The 18,897-nt window shown below is 47.1% G+C and overlaps 1 protein-coding gene across 1 annotated transcript; it reads left to right on the top strand.

Moving 5' to 3' along the window:
• Positions 1 to 1,264: 1,264 nt before the first annotated feature.
• On the top strand, positions 1,265 to 13,203 carry LOC116885531 (2'-5'-oligoadenylate synthase-like protein 2). The gene is made up of 6 exons (XM_032886829.1): positions 1,265 to 1,630; positions 3,731 to 4,019; positions 4,638 to 4,813; positions 8,329 to 8,570; positions 9,764 to 9,920; positions 12,670 to 13,203. The coding sequence occupies exons 1-6, from the start codon at positions 1,433 to 1,435 to the stop codon at positions 13,141 to 13,143; spliced, it is 1,536 nt and encodes a 511-aa protein (XP_032742720.1). The 5' UTR covers positions 1,265 to 1,432; the 3' UTR covers positions 13,144 to 13,203.
• The last annotated feature ends 5,694 nt before the right edge of the window (positions 13,204 to 18,897 follow it).

Here is an 18,897-nt window from a genome sequence, read left to right as displayed (position 1 = left end):
TTAATTAGTGATTGATGTGGGAGGGTCCCGCCCATTATGGGGGTCAAGTCAACCCTGGGCAGGTGGTCCTGAGATGTACGGAAGAGGAGACTGAGCAAGCCATGAGGAGCAAACCAATGAGCACCGTGCACTCCTCTGTGGCCTCTGTTCCTGACATGAGTTCCTGCGCTGACTTCCTGCATGGTAGACTATCTCTAAGGTGCAATAAAAAACAACAACAAAAAAAAAAACCTTTCCTCCCCAGGTTGCTTTTTCAATGTGGTATTTTTAGCAGAGATAGAAACCCTAACCAAGACAAGATATATAGATGTATTTACTGGGTGGTGTGATTTGAGAGTTACTATTTGTGATAAGCATAGCAAAAAAAAAAAAAAAGTTGCCTTTTAGACATGCAAACAGAGCTTAGTCAGGAACCCAACCATACACCCAAGGCTGCAGGGGATAACCAGAACCCAGACGCATCCCTCCCTGAAGATACCAGACAGAAAACTTCAGGAGATGAGACTCTCTCACTATCCACTTGACAGTGTATAAACAGACCAAGAGCGATCCTTCTGTCTTCACATCTTGGGGACTGCGGTAGACATAAGAGATGTCACCTCCATGAGCTCTGCAGCCCAAGAGTCTGACCCTGGACCTGACCTTCAGCTAAGATCTGTGCACAGATTAGCAGCCTGGGGGAGACTGGCTGAGGTCGATAGTTAGGAACATGGAGCAGGGATGTTGTGGGATGACCCTCAGCCTAACCAGCCATAACCAATTCGCTCAAGATGCTATTAGTAACGGAGACACTATGAGTGATTAAGAATGAAATAAGTGGGGGTTGGGGATTTAGCTCAGTGGTAGAGCACTTGCCTAGCAAGCGCAAGGCCCTGGGTTCAGTCCCCGGCTCCAAAAAAAAAACCAAAAAAAAAAAAAAAAAAAAAAGAATGAAATAAGTGGGGCTGGAGAGATGGCTCAGCGGTTAAGAGCTCTTCCAGAGGTCCTGAGTTCAATTCCCAGCAACCGCATGGTGGCTCACAACCATCTGTTAAGAGATCCAATGCCCTCTTCTGGTGTATCTGAAGACAGCTACAGTGTACTTATATATAATAAATGAATAAATCTTAAAAAAAAAAAAAGAATGAAATAAATGCATTTACTTTGGTTTCCTTCTGCCTTGAAGAAGGAAAACTGGGCCTCCTTGTGGTTTAACTTATTGTTTCCTGTCAAAGCTTTTGTTTCAGTTTCCAGACTTGCGGGCTGCAGCTTCAGAGGGAGGGGCAGAGTGCTGCCTGGAGACGTCACAGGCTTTTCTCCTCCCTGGAAACAGAGGGCTAATCTCTCCATTCCACTGTCTCCTTCTCCAGAGAAGGCTGCCGGAAGCTTCTCCCAGCATTGCTGAGCAGAAGCACAGAAGATTCAATCCAGAGGACAGGCTGATCCAGCAGAGATGGATACATTACCCGACCTGTATGGGACCGTTGGGGACAGTCTAGACTACTTCCTGGAACACAGCCTTCAGCCCCAAAGGGACTGGAAAGAGGAAGGGAAGGATGCCTGGGAGAGAATCGAGAGGTTCTTTCGGGAAAAGTGCTTCTGTGATGAGCTGCTCCTGGACCAAGAAGTCAGGGTGCTTAAAGTGGTGAAGGTGAGCACACCGGGTTCTGGGTTCAAATCTCACCTCTGCGCTTTAGGGCTTGTGACTTTGAGAGGTAGGCCATTTCATCCCCTCTGAGCCTGTGTCGTCTTCTTTAGATGGGTTTAGTAGAAGCGGTAAATGGGATAAACCATAGAAAATGTTTCTGTGCATAAAAATGAGCCGTGCAAGGCTGAAGGACTGAGGTGGGATTCTGACTTCTGAATGGACCACAGTCACCGGGTTCCACAAAACGCCTGCCTTTGCCTCCTGCTTAGGAAATACTACTTTAGGAGGTGGGGGAACAAACAAAAAATAAAAAATAAAATAAAGAAATACTATTTTGGGGTTGGGGATTTAGCTCAGTGGTAGAGCGCTTGCCTAGGAAGCGCAAGGCCCTGGTTCGGGTCCCCAGCTCCGAAAAAAAAAAAAAAAAAAAAAAAAAAAAAAAAAAAAAAAAAATACTATTTTGCCAGGTGTGTGTGGTCCTGCAGGCTTTTAATCCCCTCACTCTAGAGGCAGAAGCAGGCAAATTTCTGAATTTGAGGCCAGTTTGATCTACAGTGAGTTCCAGGGCAGCCAGGGCTGCAAAGAGAAAAACCTGTCTGGAGAAAATGAAAGGGAGGGGAGGAAGGGAGGGGAGGGGAGGGGAAGGGGAGGAGGGAGGAGGGAGAGGGGTAAGGGGAGGAGGGAGAGGGGGAGGAGGAGGAGGAGGAGGAGGGGGGGGAGGAGGGGGAGGAGGGAGAGGGGAGGGGAGGAGGGGGAGGGGAAGGAAGGAGGAGGGAGGGAGGGGAAGGAAAGGAAAGGAAAGGAAAGGAAAAGGAAAGGAAAGGAAAGGAAAGGAAAGGAAAGGAAAGGAAAGGAAAGGAATACTACTTTACTACTGAAGTTAAAGGAAACCTATGGTTGTCTAAGTTAGTACTACTGGTCACGTTAGAGATTACCTAGCAAGACAGTACTTGGTAAACTATGGGGATTCCAAGACCTGCCTATGTAGTAAGTAATTCTGTGATTTGTGGAGCTCCGTCTCTGCCAGAGAAACGCCAACTTACAGCACATCCCCTCCAATCGAGGCAGTTTGTCTCAGAGCTCTGGATGGTCTTCATTTTGCTAAAATTGAATGACGTCTTACATTTACTTGAGTAAGTCAGGCTTTACCTGGGACCTCTGAGCCATGGTCGCAGAGGTTAAGACTGGAGAGAAAGCTTTTGACCAAGAATCTAGAGACAAACATTCAACACCAGAGATCAGGGAGAGTTCTTAGCAAAAAAAAAAAAAAAAGTTTCAAGACAGAAACTGAACCACCCACAGTTGCTACAAAAGATACAATTTATACAATTTGCCCCTTTTGGGTTCTGGCTGCTCCAAACCTCTGACTGACCTAGGTCTAGCGCTGTATCAGCCTCGTGGCTTCCGGGACTTGAAGGAAACAACAAAATAGGAAGTCCAGAAGTGGGTGTGGTGGCCTTCGTCTGTAAACCCAGCAGTTGGGAGGTTGAGGCAGGGGGATTACCATTTTAAGACTGTCAAGCCTTGGCTACATAGCAAGTCCAGGACAGTCTTGGCCGCATAATGAGCCACTGCCTGGCGGACGAAAGGTAGAGCTGACGTTCACATACTCTCCTCTTCTTTGGTTTTGTTTTGTAACTAGTGAACAAAGTATTTTGTTTCATTACAGCGTGTTTTTCAAACAGAGATTTGCTTTGGGCTAGGGATGTAGTTCTAAGGTTGCTAAATTCTGTGCCTAGTATGGTGGCTCGAGAGCATCAGTAACTAGCTCCAGAGGAGCTCCCTCGTGTCTCTCTTCTGGCTTCTGAGGCCAGACACCAGGCTCACCTATGGGTGTATGTGTACGTGCAGGCAAACCAGCCATACACATAAAAAGTGTCGTTATTGTTTTCTGCTTGAGATTTCAGAGCATTTGGGTCTCTCAGTTTTGGAGCAGGGATGCCCAACCCAAAAACGCCCACAGCAGAGGTCTCCAGGGTGGGGACCGATGGCTTCTTTAAAGGATTGTATAGAGAACTTACCCATGAATGGGTCTGACTTATCTCTCAACTTCAAAGCACCAAATCTCAGGAGAGGTAAATGTGGCACTGTCACCTTCCACAGGGAGGCTCCTCAGGAAAGGGGACGGCGCTGAACCACAGATCTGACCAGGACATGATTCTGTTCCTGAGCTGTTTTTCCAGTTTCAAACAGCAGGCAAGAGACCGGAAGGCCGTCATAGACTTCATTAAGAGCAAGCTGATTCATTGTAGGAAAAGCCTGGCCTACAACATCACTGTCCGTCAATACAAAGAAGGCAAACGGACCCCTCGCTCCCTGACCCTAGAGATCCAGTCCAGGAAGAGCAATGACATAATTTGCATGGATATTCTCCCTGCTTACAATGCCTTGGGTAAATCCTCCAGCAGTGGAGTTTTACTTTCTCTTTAAGGAAATGATTCTGGGGTCTTCAGGGAGAGGTTAGAGAAAGTAGAAACCAATGGAGTTTGCTCTGTAGGTAGATAGGTGGGACTGGGGCTATATTGGAAAGATGGATAAACTTCCATAAGTATCCTTGCATGGATTCCTATGTCCCAGTGACGCATGGGGAAGGAGGACCCATCACAATGTTTGCCAGGTTAGGCAAACATGCCAAGGTCTTTGGGGTCAGACAGAAACTTATTAGAATCACCTTTAAAAGTAGCCTTTTGGGGGCTGGAGAGATGGCTCAGCGGTTAAGAGCACCGACTCTCTTCCAGAGGTCCTGAGTTCAATTCCCAGCACCCATGTGGTGGCTCACAACCATCTGTAATGGGATCTGATGCCCTCTAATGGTGTGTCTGAAGACAGCTACACAGTACTCACATATATTAAAAAAAAATAAATAAATCTAAAAGAAAAAAAGGAAAGAAAAGAAAGGAGGGAGGGAGGGGTGGATGAAAGGGGGATATGAGGGAAGGATGGGGGGGGGTTTACTATGAGTCCCATCTCAATAGATGAGTTCCCTGATCAGATAAGCTTTCCCTCCCAGGATCCTTTTCCAGAGATTGCAAACCAGAACCTGAAATCTACGAGAATCTGATAAGGTGTAAGGGCTACCCTGGCGACTTCTCGCCAAGTTTCACAGAGTTACAGAGACATTTTGTGAAAAGTCGCCCGGTTAAACTGAAGAACCTCCTACGGTTGGTGAAGTTCTGGCACCTGAAGGTGAGGGCCGGGAGGAGATGGAGGGGAGAGGGCGAACGGTTCTTTTAAACATGCTTTTAAAAACTGGGGCTGGCAGGGGGGTGTAGCTTGTCGGCACACTGCTTGCTTGGGACTGGACCGTATAAGGGCCCAGCATCCCCGTAGGAGAGAATGCTTGCACCTTACTCACAGCCACCTGCTCCCAGTGACGCCTCCCCCAAAGGGCAATTAAGTGCTCCCTCAGAGGAGAGCAGACGTGCCTTCGACAAGCCTCAGAACCCGTGGCATTTTGATGGCAAAAATAAAGCCACCATTGTGACAGACTAGTTGGGTCCCGTGATCTAGGCTGCCATCTCCCCCGTTGAGTCTCTCCGGCTGTTTCCAAAGGCATGTAACTAGCATCTGCGCTCGAAGCAGTCCCGGAAATGCTGTTCAGTTTAGTAGTTCTTTCCGGTTATCTGACGATTGCAAAGGGCTCGTCATAAAAAAAAAAAAAAAAAAAAAAAAAAAACTAAGAAGGGGGAGGGATTAGCAGAGTCCCCAGATAAACCTGCCAGTGCGGTGGCTTTTCTTCTCTGTTTTATTTTCATCTGTGTTCACGCAGCCCATACCTAGATGTCAGGTAACCAGAGTCACGCCATCCCTCGGCGGTTTCGGCCCACCCTTTAAACCATGCCCACCAGCTGTTGACCTTGAGAGTCAATTGTGAGAGCGCAGTCTGCTCCTGTCCTCTGCACACTTTACTTTGTTCCCCACCCCCACCCCTGTCAACTCTACGACCTCCTGGGCTACAGGTATTTTACTGCCTTTCCCATGAGAGCTGCAAACATTTTCATCCATCCACCAGTCACTACTGGCTCTAACTAGGCCATGTCTGAACGCAGAAGGATGGCTCAGCGTTAAAGAGTACCTACCGCTCATAGACACTGTCACTTCAGCTCCAAGGGATCTGGCGCCCTCTTCTGGCCTTTATGTGCATTGCAGTCACGTGCACACATTTTATATATATTATATATATTAATATATATATATATAATATGTTTGTGTGTAGGTCTCGGGATGGTTGTCTTCCTCGGTCTCCTCCATATATACTAGAACAAGGTCTTTCAGTTAACCTTAGACCCTTGTCTACATGGCTGTCTAACTAGCTAGCTTTCTCTGGGGAGCCCCTGACTCTGTCTCACAAATACTGGAACTATAGGCAAGTATGACACTCACTGTCATTTATGTGACTTCTAGGGATCTTTTACCCACTGGGCCACCTCCCTGGCTCAGAAAATTTCTGCACATGAATATTCCTGACATTCTCTAATAGATTTTACTTATCTGAGCAATCTCTCTCTCTCTCTCTCTCTCTCTAATCTCTCTCTCTCTCTCTCTCCCCCCCCATAGAAAAATATATATGGTCATTTAAATATTGCAATGGAACCATTATAAAAACTTCAAGACACACAAAAAAATGTATAAAAATATGAAGGTAAAAATTCTTGTATGTGTGTGTGTGTGCATGTGTGCATCAGTGTGAAGATGAGCTGTATCTATGCTTGTAGGGGAAACTCCAATTGGATTTAGTGTGTGTGTGTGTATATGTGTATGCACATGTGTGCATATGTGTGCACATGTGTGCATGTATGCATCAGTGTGAAGATGAGCTGTATCTATACTCATAGGGGAAACTCCAATTGGACTTAGTGTGTGTGTGTGCATGTGTGTGTGCCTATGTGTGCATATGTGTGCATGTGTGCATCAGTGTGAAGATAAGCTGTATCTATGCTTGTAGGGGAAACTCCAATTGCACATAGTGTGTGTGTGTGCACGCGTGTGTGCATGTGTATGGGGGGAGAGAGGGAATGTATAGCCACCTGATTTTTTAAAATATGTTTACTATACACTTAATTCCATTTTTAACTTCTTCTTGTATATGACGTGACTTTGGTGACACCTTTATTTCCTTCCATATAACTAACAAGTTGTCCGTTATTACATCTTGAATTATGCTTCCTTTCTCACTGAACTAAAATACTTAAATAGTACCTTTGTTCAGTCTATTAAATCCATAGATCTAATGGGAACTAATTCTGAGCTGTCTATTATGCTATACTTGATTGGTTTTCTTTATAAGTCCTGAGGGATTGAACCCAGGGTGCCTTGTGCAGGCCAGATAAGTACCCACACACTAAGTCACACCCACGACTCTTGACTCCTGTTTATTCTTTTTTTTTTTTTTTTTTTTTTTTTTTTTTTTTTTTTTTTTTTTTTTGTTCTTTTTTCGAGCTGGGGATCGAACCCAGGGCCTTGCGCTTCCTAGGTAAGCGCTCTACCACTGAGCTAAATCCCCAGCCCCGACTCCTGTTTATTCTTATGCCAAAACCTGCTACATCCAGGGAGAAGGTGAGGATTAACATCAAGTTGGCCTGTGACCTCCACATGTGTGGCAAGCACCTCTCCCTCTCCCTCTCCCTCTCCCTCCCCCCTCTCTCCCCCCCTCTCTCTCTCTCTCTCTCTCTCTCTCTCTCTCTCTCACACACACACACACACACACACACACACACACACACACACATCACTGGGAGCCAGGCTTGGTGGACATACCTGTATTTCTAACACCTGGCTGGGGAGAGGCAGAAGAACTACAAGTTTCAGGCTAGCCTGGGCTACCCATCAAGACTCTACCTAAAACATAAAAGTCACCAGGATTTTAATTAGCATCTACTACTGTTGTTTTACTCAATGGACAAGGCATCAAATTGTCTTCTAGAATCTCACATTCACTAACCCGCAGGTTAGTGTGTCTCTCTGTTCTTGTCAGAGAAGCAACCTCCATGCCCCGCCCCCCAGTGTACAGCAGGACTAGTCTAAGTGAGCAGGTGACGGTGGGCTGTCCCCATCACCCCTGTCTACAAGGCTGGGCAAACCTTATGGGAAAGGAAGTGGGAGGAGCCCAAGAGCCAGTGATGGGGAGAATGACTACAAAATAGTGTATATGGACATGCCAGCCTCACTGCCCACCTGCCCCCCCCCCGCATCCCCACTATCCCCACAGCAGCAGCAGCTATCTGCATGAGACCTACGCAAGATTAAGTTAGTTAGCGTTCTAGCATGGGGGTGGGGTGAGAGCTACTGGCCATCATGGCTGCTGGGAGAGGGCTCTTCCTCAGAGATGCGGCTCCTGACAGATACCCATGCTCTGGAGGATGGCCCTACAGCAGCACCCATAAGGACAGCTCCAACTGAACTCCATGGGACATAGAGGAAAGGAAAAGGGAAGGGGAGGACAATGGGGACAGGGTGCGGGGGAGGGGGGTGGGTGCAGTGGGTATGATCATATACAGGTATAGAATTTCAAATACGCCACATCACCTTCTCCATTCTAACTGGAAATCATGGACTGATACACAGATGGTCCGCAAGGAAACCCCATACTGTCGTCAGTCCATCTAGACTTACCTCTTTCTCTCTTTCTCTCTCTTTCTCTTGCTCTTTCTCCCTCCATCCTCCCGACCATTCCTTCCCTATGCCCACCCTGACTTTTCCAGTACCTGAGGCATAAATATAGAGGAACGATGTTGCCCTCAAAATATGCGCTGGAGTTGCTGACCATCTATGCTTGGGAGATGGGTACAGACAGCAGTGATAATTTCAATCTGGATGAAGGGTTTGTAGCCGTCATGGAGCTCCTCAGGGACTACCAAGACATCTGCATCTACTGGACCAAGTACTATGATTTCCAAAATGAGGTCGTCAGGAACTTCCTGAAGGAACAGCTTAAGGGCGACCGGTGAGTCTATCAACCACGTTGTTTATGACTCAGGACTAGAAACCCTGAGTAGAGTGGCTTGGGAAAATAAAGGGACTCAGAAGGCGTTTGCACTTGAAAACGTTACCAAGGTCTCTGTCTGTAAGTGGTTCAACCCTTCCCTACCCAGGGTCTCGCTTCAAGGTTGCAACGGTTCTAGCCTTCTCCTATAGACACCTAAATTTCCACTATCAGAAAGCATATGTGGGGGTTGGGGATTTAGCTCAGTGGTAGAGCGCTTGCCTAGGAAGCGCAAAGCCCTGGGTTCGGTCCCCAGCTCCGAAAAAAAAGAACCAAAAAAAAAAAGAAAGAAAAAAAAAAAGAAAGCATATGTGAAGCAAATCCTCAGAGATTCATTCTCCGGAGCATCCTGAGGCTCCAATCCATCTTAAAGGAAGGGCTTTGTTTTCTTGCAGGGGCTGCTCCTACCCAAAGGTTCCCCTGCCCCCTTCCCGGGTTGTCCGAAGAATGCTCTCCATTGGATGTACCTTCAGTTTTAAATGAGGGAGTTAATTATGGAGTATACAGCAAGCAGAAATAACGGAACAGTAACACGCAGCAATAGAGTAACAGCCCTTAGCAAAGCATCTGGCAGAGACCACAGAGTAGCTTCAGCGGCAGAGCAAACAGAAGCAGCAGCTTCCGCTCCGCCCCCCTGCCTCTCACCCCTCAACCCCCAACACCCCCGCCCCGCCCCCCCGCGCGGCGCTCACAACACCCTGCAGATGTCAACTGGGGAAGTCGAGGCAGTCAGCTGGAATTCCCAGCTGATCTTTCTCCCCAAGGATGCAGCTCCGGGAGCCGGACCGGAACCACGACTGTACTTTCAGCCTTCTCCTTCCCACTGTAGCCTCTTTGGGGAAGTGAGGATGGGGGGGGCGGGGGCTGCGAGGATGCCTGAGACAAGGATGGTAACCATGGCAACAATAAGGCAGGGGTGGGGGTGGCGTCGCAAGACATAGAGTCTTGGGGGAAAAGTTTGAGATCCCTGTTTGAGTCTGAAATAGTGGAGGTTGTGGAGGGGCGAACCCACCTCCAGAGACAGCTTTTTAGTGATCTTTAACATCTTGTGACAATTTCCCCTTAAAATGTGCTTCACGAAAGTTCCACAGGGATGAGGGCCAGAGGCCAGTACTCCGACTGTAACAGAGATCCGCTGCCATTTCCTCCCCCAGGCCTATCATTCTAGACCCAGCTGACCCCACCAACAACCTAGGAAGAAGAGGAAAATGGGAACTGGTGGCCAAAGAAGCTACTTACTGCCTGCGACAGTTGTGTTGTGTGACTGCAGACCGCTGGGATGTACAGGTATCTATCGCGCACTACCTCCGAGTCACAACTCACATTAACACTCATTTGGATCACGGTCAGCACCCATAAGTCCCAACACTGGCTACAGCCAACTCAGAGACAGCGTCTGAGAATCCACTCCCCTTTAGCTCGATCTTCCCTAGAGTAATACTTTCCCATCTGGGGGCTCATCAGAGTATGGTTCCTCGCTGTTTAAATAGTAACTGTAATATGCTTTTTAAAATTAAAGTGAGGGTTGGGAGTTAGCTCAGTGGTAGAGCGCTTGCCTAGCAAGCGCAAGGCCCTGGGTTGGTCCCCAGCTCCGAAAAAAAGGAAAAAAAAATTAAAGTGAGTTTTCTACCACCCACTGCAGACAATAAGCCAGCCGCACAACCTTCCTGCATGGCCTTGCCCTGTCTTGGATTTCAGTGTGACGTCAGAATCCAATGTTTGGACTCAAGGATTGGACTTTAGGGGTACCCTGAGGAAATTGTTTCCCCAACCTGCTAAACCCACATAAATCCTGTCCCTTGAGCCATTTGTTTTCTTCCGCAGGAAAATTTGGTATTTGTCCGCAAAGGTGGCCCCACTGCAAATGAAGCCAAGGGTAGACAGATAGGGTCTGACAGTTGCCTGCCATCTGGCCATCAAGTGCCAATGGCTGAGAATGTCCCCAAAACCAAAAGGACTCTTGGGAAGCAAGGAAAAATGAAATAAAAACAATCTACCAGGGTCTCTTGTCTCAGGTGGGCTTTCCATTGCTGTGAAGAGACACCGTGACCACGGCAGCTCTTTAAAAAGGAAAACATTTCATTGGGACTGGTTTCCCGGTTCAGAGGTTCAGTCCGTTATCATCGTGGCAGGAAACATGGCAGTGTGCAGGCAGGCATGGCGTGGAGGGAGCTGAGAGTTCTACATCTTGATCCCCAGGTAGCAGGCAGAGGACTGGCCTGAGCTTCTGAGACTTCAAAGCCCGCCTCCATAGTGATACACTTCTTCCAAGGCCACACCCACCCAGAAAGGCCATGCCCACTCCAACAACTCCATAGTCACAAAACAGATCCAGAAGGTTCCACCATGAGGTATATAAATCAAGGTACTTCTGAGCATCTCCTGAGGGTGATGTTGATTCTGCCAGCTCAAAGGACCAATGCCGGGATTGGGCTCAACAGATACCCCGTTTCTGTTACTTTTGTGTGTGGTAGAAAATTATTTAAATCCCAGATGGGGGCTTCTTCCTGCTTCAGAGTACTTATGTTCCCAGATGAAAGACACACACACAGCCTTTATATTTTTAATATGCCTTAGGCAGAACAATATCTGGAAAGCTGCCTACCCTCTATGCTGTTAGAGTCTACTTTCCTGTCAATAAACCTGGGTTATTTACTATGTACTATCTGGGCTGCCCTTAACCCGACTGGGCAGCCCTCTGGGCCACGTTCTCCTGGCCCTTAGCCCATGGCGGCTCTCTTTCTCCCTCCTGCCCAACGTTTTTCTTCTATGGCAGCTGCCTCCGCCTCCTCCTCTTCCTCCTCCTCCCCCTCCCCCTCTCCTCTCCCCATTCCCCTCCTCCCCCTCCCCCTCTCCTCTCCCCATCCCCCCCTCTTCCCTCCTCCCCTCCCCCTCCTCCTCCTCCTTCTTCCCAAGCACTGAAACCTGGACTTGTGTCTCTTCTGCCCAGCTATTGGCTGTCGGCATCTTTATTCACCAATCAGAGTTAACTCGGGAGGCAGGGTCCCAGCGGCCAGGTGCAGACTCCAGGTCTTAGGGGCTCACGGTTTGCATTACAATAGACAGTAAAAGACAGAACCTCCACAGGACTGCGGCTATGCTATGACTTACAGAAGGGAGGGTTCCTTGGTTCCACAGAGATGAGTCTTTTCATCGCGGCAGGGAAATGTGGTAGCAGGTATGGTGGCTGGTGCTCCCATCTAAAGTGACCTTGGAATGTTGTGAGCTTTTGAAATCCCAAAACCTGACTCGGCTGATATACTGGTATCCTCCTGCAAGGCCATACTTTCTAATCCTCTTCAAACAGTTCTACCGAGGACCGTGTGTCCAAATGCTCAGCAAATAGGTCAGAATTCTGTGACATATTTTAACCAGTACCCCGAGGCAGGATTTTTAGGATATGTCCAGATTTTCGGAGTGTAACAGTGATCGTCCTTGAACAACCATCCTAAAGCCAGACACAAACATTAAATTATGTCACTGGAATCCCCAGGCTTCCATGAGGACAACACTGTTGTGTACCCATGAAAGAATCCAGTTGTGGCTGTAGTTTGGGTGAGTTGAGGAACACGGCGGCGTGGAGTTAGTGGTTACTCTAAGTCTAGAGTAGCCAAACAGCCTCAGGCAATTATCTGGAGCATCTCCCAGGTTGTCTTGGTAGGGGATAAATTATGTCAGGAGCTAGAAGTAAGAAGCTCGGGCTGGAGAGATGGCTCAGCAGTTAAGAGCACTGACTGCTCTTGCAGAGGTCCTGAGTTCAATTCCCAGCAACCACGTGGGGCTCATAATGTCTGATGCCGCCTTCTAGTGTCTGTGAAGACAAAGCCTTCATGTATATTAAATAAATAATAAATAATCAAACAAATAATAAATATTTTAAAAAAAAAAGCAGCTGTGTAGACAATAGGAAGTTCTTACCACACACTTGCCCTTTCTCCTCTCTCTCTCTTTTTTTTTTTTTTTTCCAGAGCTGGGGACCGAACCCAGGGCCTTTCGCTTCCTAGGTAAGCGCTCTACCGCTGAGCTAAATCCCCAACCCCTTCTCCTCTCTCTCTTGCAGGGAGCGAGGGATGTTCAGGTGACAGTGAAACAAACAGGAAGGGAAGAGTGGATTCTCTTGACAAACCCCCACAGCCCCATCAGGAAGTTGAAGGCAAAGATCAAGAAGAAAATGAACCTCTGTGGGAATCTGCATATCTCCTTCCAGGAGCCGGAAGGGGAGAGGCAGCCGCTGAGTGGCCGGAAAACCCTGTCGGATTATGGAATTTTCTCTAAGGTGAACATCCGGGTGCTGGAGACCTTTCCTCCTGAGATTCAGGTCTTTGTGAGGTATCCCGGTGGCCAGAACAAGCCTTTTGCCATCGACCCTGATGCTACCATCTTAAGCCTGAAGGAGAAAATTGAGGAAGATGGAGGCCCATGTACGGAGGATCAGGTACTACTATTTGAGGGTAAGGAGCTGGACGATGATGACGACCTTGCAGAGCTTCAGATCAAGGACTGTGACACCATCCAGCTCAGCAGGGTCTCCTAGTCTGCCTCCCCACATCGCCCCAATACTCTGACATATTCCTCCTGTAGGTTAAACATCATCATATCCTTCTCTTGCTTAAAACCCTCCTGTGTTTTCCGGTAACACAGGGTGAAGTTCAAGTTTCTTTTCCTAACAAGAGTCTTAAATATAATCCCCCACCCTGCACACTCAACGCACACCAGATACTGAATGACCCCGTGAGTCACACCAGAGTTCCGAGGGCTCCCAAGTCCCAGCGAGTTCGGGTCACACTGAGTGCAAATGACACACACCAAAGGGGCTGGGGTCACGCCCCCATCACTTTGCCTCAACTACCCTTTCCCTCACCCCAGCCTGTGTTCTCATCGTTCTGTGAGATATCGAATCTCAAAGAGCAGACCTCAGATGGACAGATTTCTCACCTCTCCAGAAACGTCTCAGAAGGAAAAACTAACCTGAACCGGGGACCCGCTGAGACTCAGCGGGCTCTGTCGCAACAAGCCTTCCATGTCATCCGGCATGCTTGAGTTTGAAAAACTACCGCTTGCCTAGCGAGTGCAAGGCCCTGGGTTCGGTCCCCAGCTCTGGAAAAAAAAAACCAAAAAAACAAAAAAACCTCGGGCTGGAGAGATGGCTCAACGGTTAAGAGCACCCGACTGCTCTTCCAGAGGTCCTGAGTTCAAATCCCAGCAACCACATGGTGGCTCACAACCATCTGTAAAGAGATCCGATGCCTTCTTCTGGTGTGTCTGAAGACAGTGACAGTGTCCTTATATATAATAAATAAATAAACCTTAAAAAAAAAAAAAAGAAAAAGAAAACAACTACCTCTGGCCCATGCCATGTGATCTTGTGTTCCCACCCTCTCCCTTCATCCCCGTTAGACTCCTGGGAATGTGGGACCTTAATCATGCTATTTTCCTAATCTATCTCCCTCATCTAATGAGACTTGATTGTTTTTTAATGCCTTAGGCCTTGTGCTCTACAAGGGTACCAGTCCAGTACGAATGTTTGATTTCTGCTGGTTAAATAAAGAAACTAACCAAAGAATGGCTCTGAATCCTTCAATCTTGTCTTTATCAGGCCTCATGCCATTTCAGAGTCCACATACTTTCAAGGTGCCCCGAATCTACTTGGGGGCATTCTCTGAAGATGCCCCCAAGTCACCTATACAAACCTCATGCTGGTGTGTGATCATGGCCTCCTTCTGTCTAAGCCTACTTGGTCAAAGGTGTTAAGGACAAACTCCATCCGTTGGCTACCGTTAACCAATCACAGATTTCAATTTTGTAAAGTGGAGCCTGGTGTCGTAAACTTCTGGTACAGTCAGGATTGAAAGAAGCTAAAAAGCCGAGAATAGATCAACCCCCAAGCCCTTACTTAAATGCAGAAAGAGAACCATTAGCCCACAGACTAGACAGCCATTAGCCCACAGACTAGACAGCCATTAGCCCACAGACTAGACAGCCATTAGCCCACAGAATGGAGAGCCATCAGCCCACAGAATGGAGAGCCATCAGCCCACAGAATGGAGAGCCATCAGCCCACAGAATGGAGAGCCATCAGCCCACAGAATGGATAGCCATCCGCCCACAGAATGGAGAGCCATCAGCCCACAGAATGGAGAGCCATCAGCCCACAGGCTGGAGAGCCATCAGCCCACAGGCTGGAGAACCATTAGCCCACAGAATAGAGACAAGAACAGCAAGATATGCAAACCAAAGCAGGCTTGTGCCCAGGGAGAGACTGCAGGACTTGTTTGTCCCTCCCCTGCTTCCCCCAAATTCTCCTTGTGCCCTTTTACCTTTCATGTCACTGAATAAATCAAAGTGGCCAGCTTCTCTGCCCTCTAACCTTCTGTTTCATTAGCTCCGTTCAATTTATTTGTTGGCCTCACTCAATAAGTATGTGCAGAGCCCCATGCATGTACTTGTGTGAACGTTGTACCAAAAGTCTCATAAACAACGCTATTTGACAACTTCACAGCTGCCTTGGAGTTGGATGAACTTGTAGAAATAACAAGCCTACTACATTTTACAGCTAGGGGATAAAAAGCTTAGAATATAATATATTAACCTAGCAATGGTGGCACACGCCTTTAATCCCAGCACTTGGGAGGCAAAGGCTGGCGGATCTCTTGTGAGTTCAAAGTCAGACTCGTCTAAAGAGCATAAGGCTACACAAAGAAACTCTGTCTTGGGGCTGGAGAGATGGCTCAGCGGTTAAGAGCACTGACTGCTCTTCCAGAGGTCCTGAGTTCAATTCCCAGCAACCACATGGTGACTCACAACCATCTGTAATGAGATCTGGTGCCCTCTTCTGGTGTATCTGAAGACAGCAACAGTGTGCCCATATACGTGAAATAAATTTCTTTAAAAAAAAAAAAGAAAAGAAAAGAAAAAAAAGAAACTCTGTCTTGAAAAACCAAAACCAAACAAACATAATATAGGAAATTATATTCAGAGGAGAGGAAGCAGGACAGGCCCTTGGTCAACGTCCAGGCTCTTCTGTGTCTCTTGGAAGGATTCTTTTCTCTTCTCTGGCCTTCCCACAGTGGGCACGTGGGCAGGAAGCCTGGTGTCATCAACCTGACAGTAATCTTGCTGATACCAATGATCTTGACTGATTACCTAGGGAAGATTGCCTGACCCAATATAGACTCCCCCACACTGCCTAGGCCAAGCCAATCAAACTATGAATGCTAAAGACTGGTGGCTAGGCCAAGCCAATCAAACCATGAATGCTAAAGACTGGTGACTATTATTTCTTGAGCCTTTCCTGTGGACTTGGACCAGCACAAAGCCCATGCCATTTATGTGACTCCTGTGACAGGTTTAGATTGGTAACGACTGCCCTATTTGTTAGAAACCAGGCATCCCCCCCGCCCCCACCAGCCCAGCTGCCACATCATCACCAGCCGCGAAATGCCACAAACAGTCGCCCCCCTATCATGTATGGCTCTCTCTTCTCTCCCCCCCCTACTCTGTCTCTGTGTGTCTCTGCCTCTCTCTCCATCCCTCTGTCTCTGTGTGTCTTCTCTGTGTGTCTCTGTCTCTCTGCCTCTCTCTGTCTCTCTGTCTCTGTTTCTCTGCCTCTCTCTCTTAATCCCTCTCTATCTCTATGTGTGTCTCACTGTCTCTGTCTCTCTGCCTCTCTCCATCCCTCTCTGTCTCTGTGTGTCTCTGTCTCTCTCCATCTGTCTCTCTCTGTCTCCGTGTGTGTCTGTTTCTCTGCCTCTCTCTCTCTCTTAATCCCTCTCTATCTCTATGTGTCTCACTGTCTCTGTATCTCTCTGCCTCTCTCTCCATCCCTCTGTCTCTGAGTCTCTGTCTCTCTGTGTGTCTCTGTCTCTCTCTCCATCCGTCTTTGTCTCTGTGTCTCTCTGTCTCTATGTCTCTCTGCTTCTCTCTCTCCATCTCTCTGTCTTGCTCCACTCCCAGGTGGCCTCCACACCCCCCTTCCCAAATCTCTTGCATGAGATCTGTGATTGACCAAGCAAACAGAAACATAAGCATCTCAACGGTTCTGCTGAAGCTCTCACAACTGCTGACAGAACGAACACACCTGTTGTACGTCTGTTCAGAGATGGCGGCCATCACCACCACTTGATGATGCCATCTTAGAGGATGTCAGCCCTCCCTTCCCAGCCCCTGCGCTGCCTGCCACAGTCACTGCTGTCCTCTAAACGGAATCTCTCCTCTCAATCCTGATGTGTATTCTTCCTCCTGCCCAGGATGAAGGCTTGAAAAGGTGCTCAGAGACTGAGAGCACACACTGCTCTTGCAGGGAACCCAGGTTTGATTCCCAGCACCCACACTTGGCAGTTCGCAGCTGCCTGCAACTCCAACTCCAGGGAACTCAACAGAAGCCTTTTCTAGCTTCTGAGAATGCATACGGACACATACACACACACAGCACAAACATACAAATATACACATAAACACATATACACACAGGGCATACACATGCATATATACAAACACACATATAACACATATATACATGCATACACAAACACATAAACACACATGCACACACACATATACACAAACACACACATAACACACACATGCACACACATATACACAAACACATAACACACACATGCACACACAGCACAAACATACAAATACACACATAAACACATATACACATGGCATACACAAACACATAAACACACATGCACACACATATACACAAACACACACATAACACACACAAACACATATATATATATATATATACATACACAGCACACACACACAAATATACATACACGGCACACACATACATATACACACACATATAAACACATACACGCATAGCATACACAAACACATAAACACACATGCACACACATACATATACACAAATATACATATACACATACACAACACACAGAACATACACACATGGCACACAAGCATACACAAGCACAGTACACACACACAAACACCACAGACAGTTAAAAAATAAAGGTTAGTGACTCTAACGGTCAGCAGTTGTCACTAATTGTCTTCTTTCTGCTGAGTTCCCCTTTCATGTCCTAGACTGGGTGGGAGAGAACTGTTAAGAACTGTGTCCTCTCTGACTTGGCTGATTTCCCTACATTTACTTCTGAGCTGGAGCCAAATGACAAAAGAGGAGAAAAGATGAGAGAGCAGTTTCGGTTTCTCTCTATCGCCTTCCTACCTCTCACTCCTTCCTAGTAACACAACTGTAAGGTACACACATTACTAAAGGCTAAGAACTACACTTCCCTGTATTCCTTGCACTGAGTGTGACTGTGTGATTAAGTTCATTTGCATCTTGTGCATAAACTTTCATGTTTACCTTCAAATTCATATTTGTTGAGCCCAGAATTCCTAGAGGAGGAATCTCTCCTGTTTTGCTTGTTTGTTTGGGTTCTTTTTTTTTTTTTTAAGCAGGGAAGGAGAATGGTGTGTGTGTGTCTGTGTGTGTGCGCGCGCGCGTGTGTGTATTTATGATATGTGCGTATGATGTGTGTGTATGATGTATGTATGGTGTGTGTATGTATGATGTGTGTTTATATATGTGTGTTTGTGTATGATGTGTGTATGATGTATGTATGGCGTGTATGTGTGTGTGTATGATGTGTGCATATGATGCATATGTGTGTGAGGGTATGCATATGTGTGAGAGAGTATGTACATGCGTGTGTATGATGTGTGTGTGATGTGTGTGTTTGTGTATGGTGTGCATATATGATGAGTATGTGTGTGAGGGTATGCATATATGTATGATGTGTGTGTGATACGTGTGTGAGGGTATTCATATGTATATGTATATATGATGTGTGTGCATGATGTGTGTATGTGATGTATGTGATGTGTGTGTGAGGGTATGCATATGTGTGTATGATGTGTGTGTGAAGCTATTCATATGTGTGTGTATATAGGATGTGTGTGATATGTGTGTAAAGCTATTCATATGTGTATGTATGTGTATGATGTGTGCAGGATGTGTGTATATGTGTGTATGTATGATGTGTGTATATGATGTGTATGTATGATGTGTGTATATGATGTGTGTGTGTATGTGTGATGTGTGTGAGGGTATGCATATGCGTGTGTATGTGTGTGCGCACATATGTGCTTGTGCACCTCTGGAGCACCACAACTTACAGCACCAGTCCTTTCTCACCGTTCCACTTTGTCTGGGAGACAGATTCCTCACCACCGCACACACCAGGCTGACTGGGCTGTGGGCATCTGGAGAGTGTCCTGTCTCCATGTCCCTCTGTGGGTGTCGTTC

This window comes from Rattus rattus, chromosome 16, assembly GCF_011064425.1.
Source record: "Rattus rattus isolate New Zealand chromosome 16, Rrattus_CSIRO_v1, whole genome shotgun sequence".
NCBI lineage: Eukaryota > Metazoa > Chordata > Mammalia > Rodentia > Muridae > Rattus > Rattus rattus.
Note: the sequence above shows the minus strand (reverse complement) of the source record. Positions and strands in the feature narration are given on the sequence as shown.

Excerpts from the sequence above, each read along its gene's own strand:
- LOC116885531 (XM_032886829.1), top strand. The coding sequence starts at position 1,433 with ATGGATACATTACCCGACCTGTATGGGACCGTTGGGGACAGTCTAGAC. Across the intron at positions 4,020-4,637 it reads CCCTGCTTACAATGCCTTGG|GATCCTTTTCCAGAGATTGC; the intron begins GTAAATCCTCCA and ends TTTCCCTCCCAG. Across the intron at positions 4,814-8,328 it reads TGAAGTTCTGGCACCTGAAG|TACCTGAGGCATAAATATAG; the intron begins GTGAGGGCCGGG and ends TGACTTTTCCAG.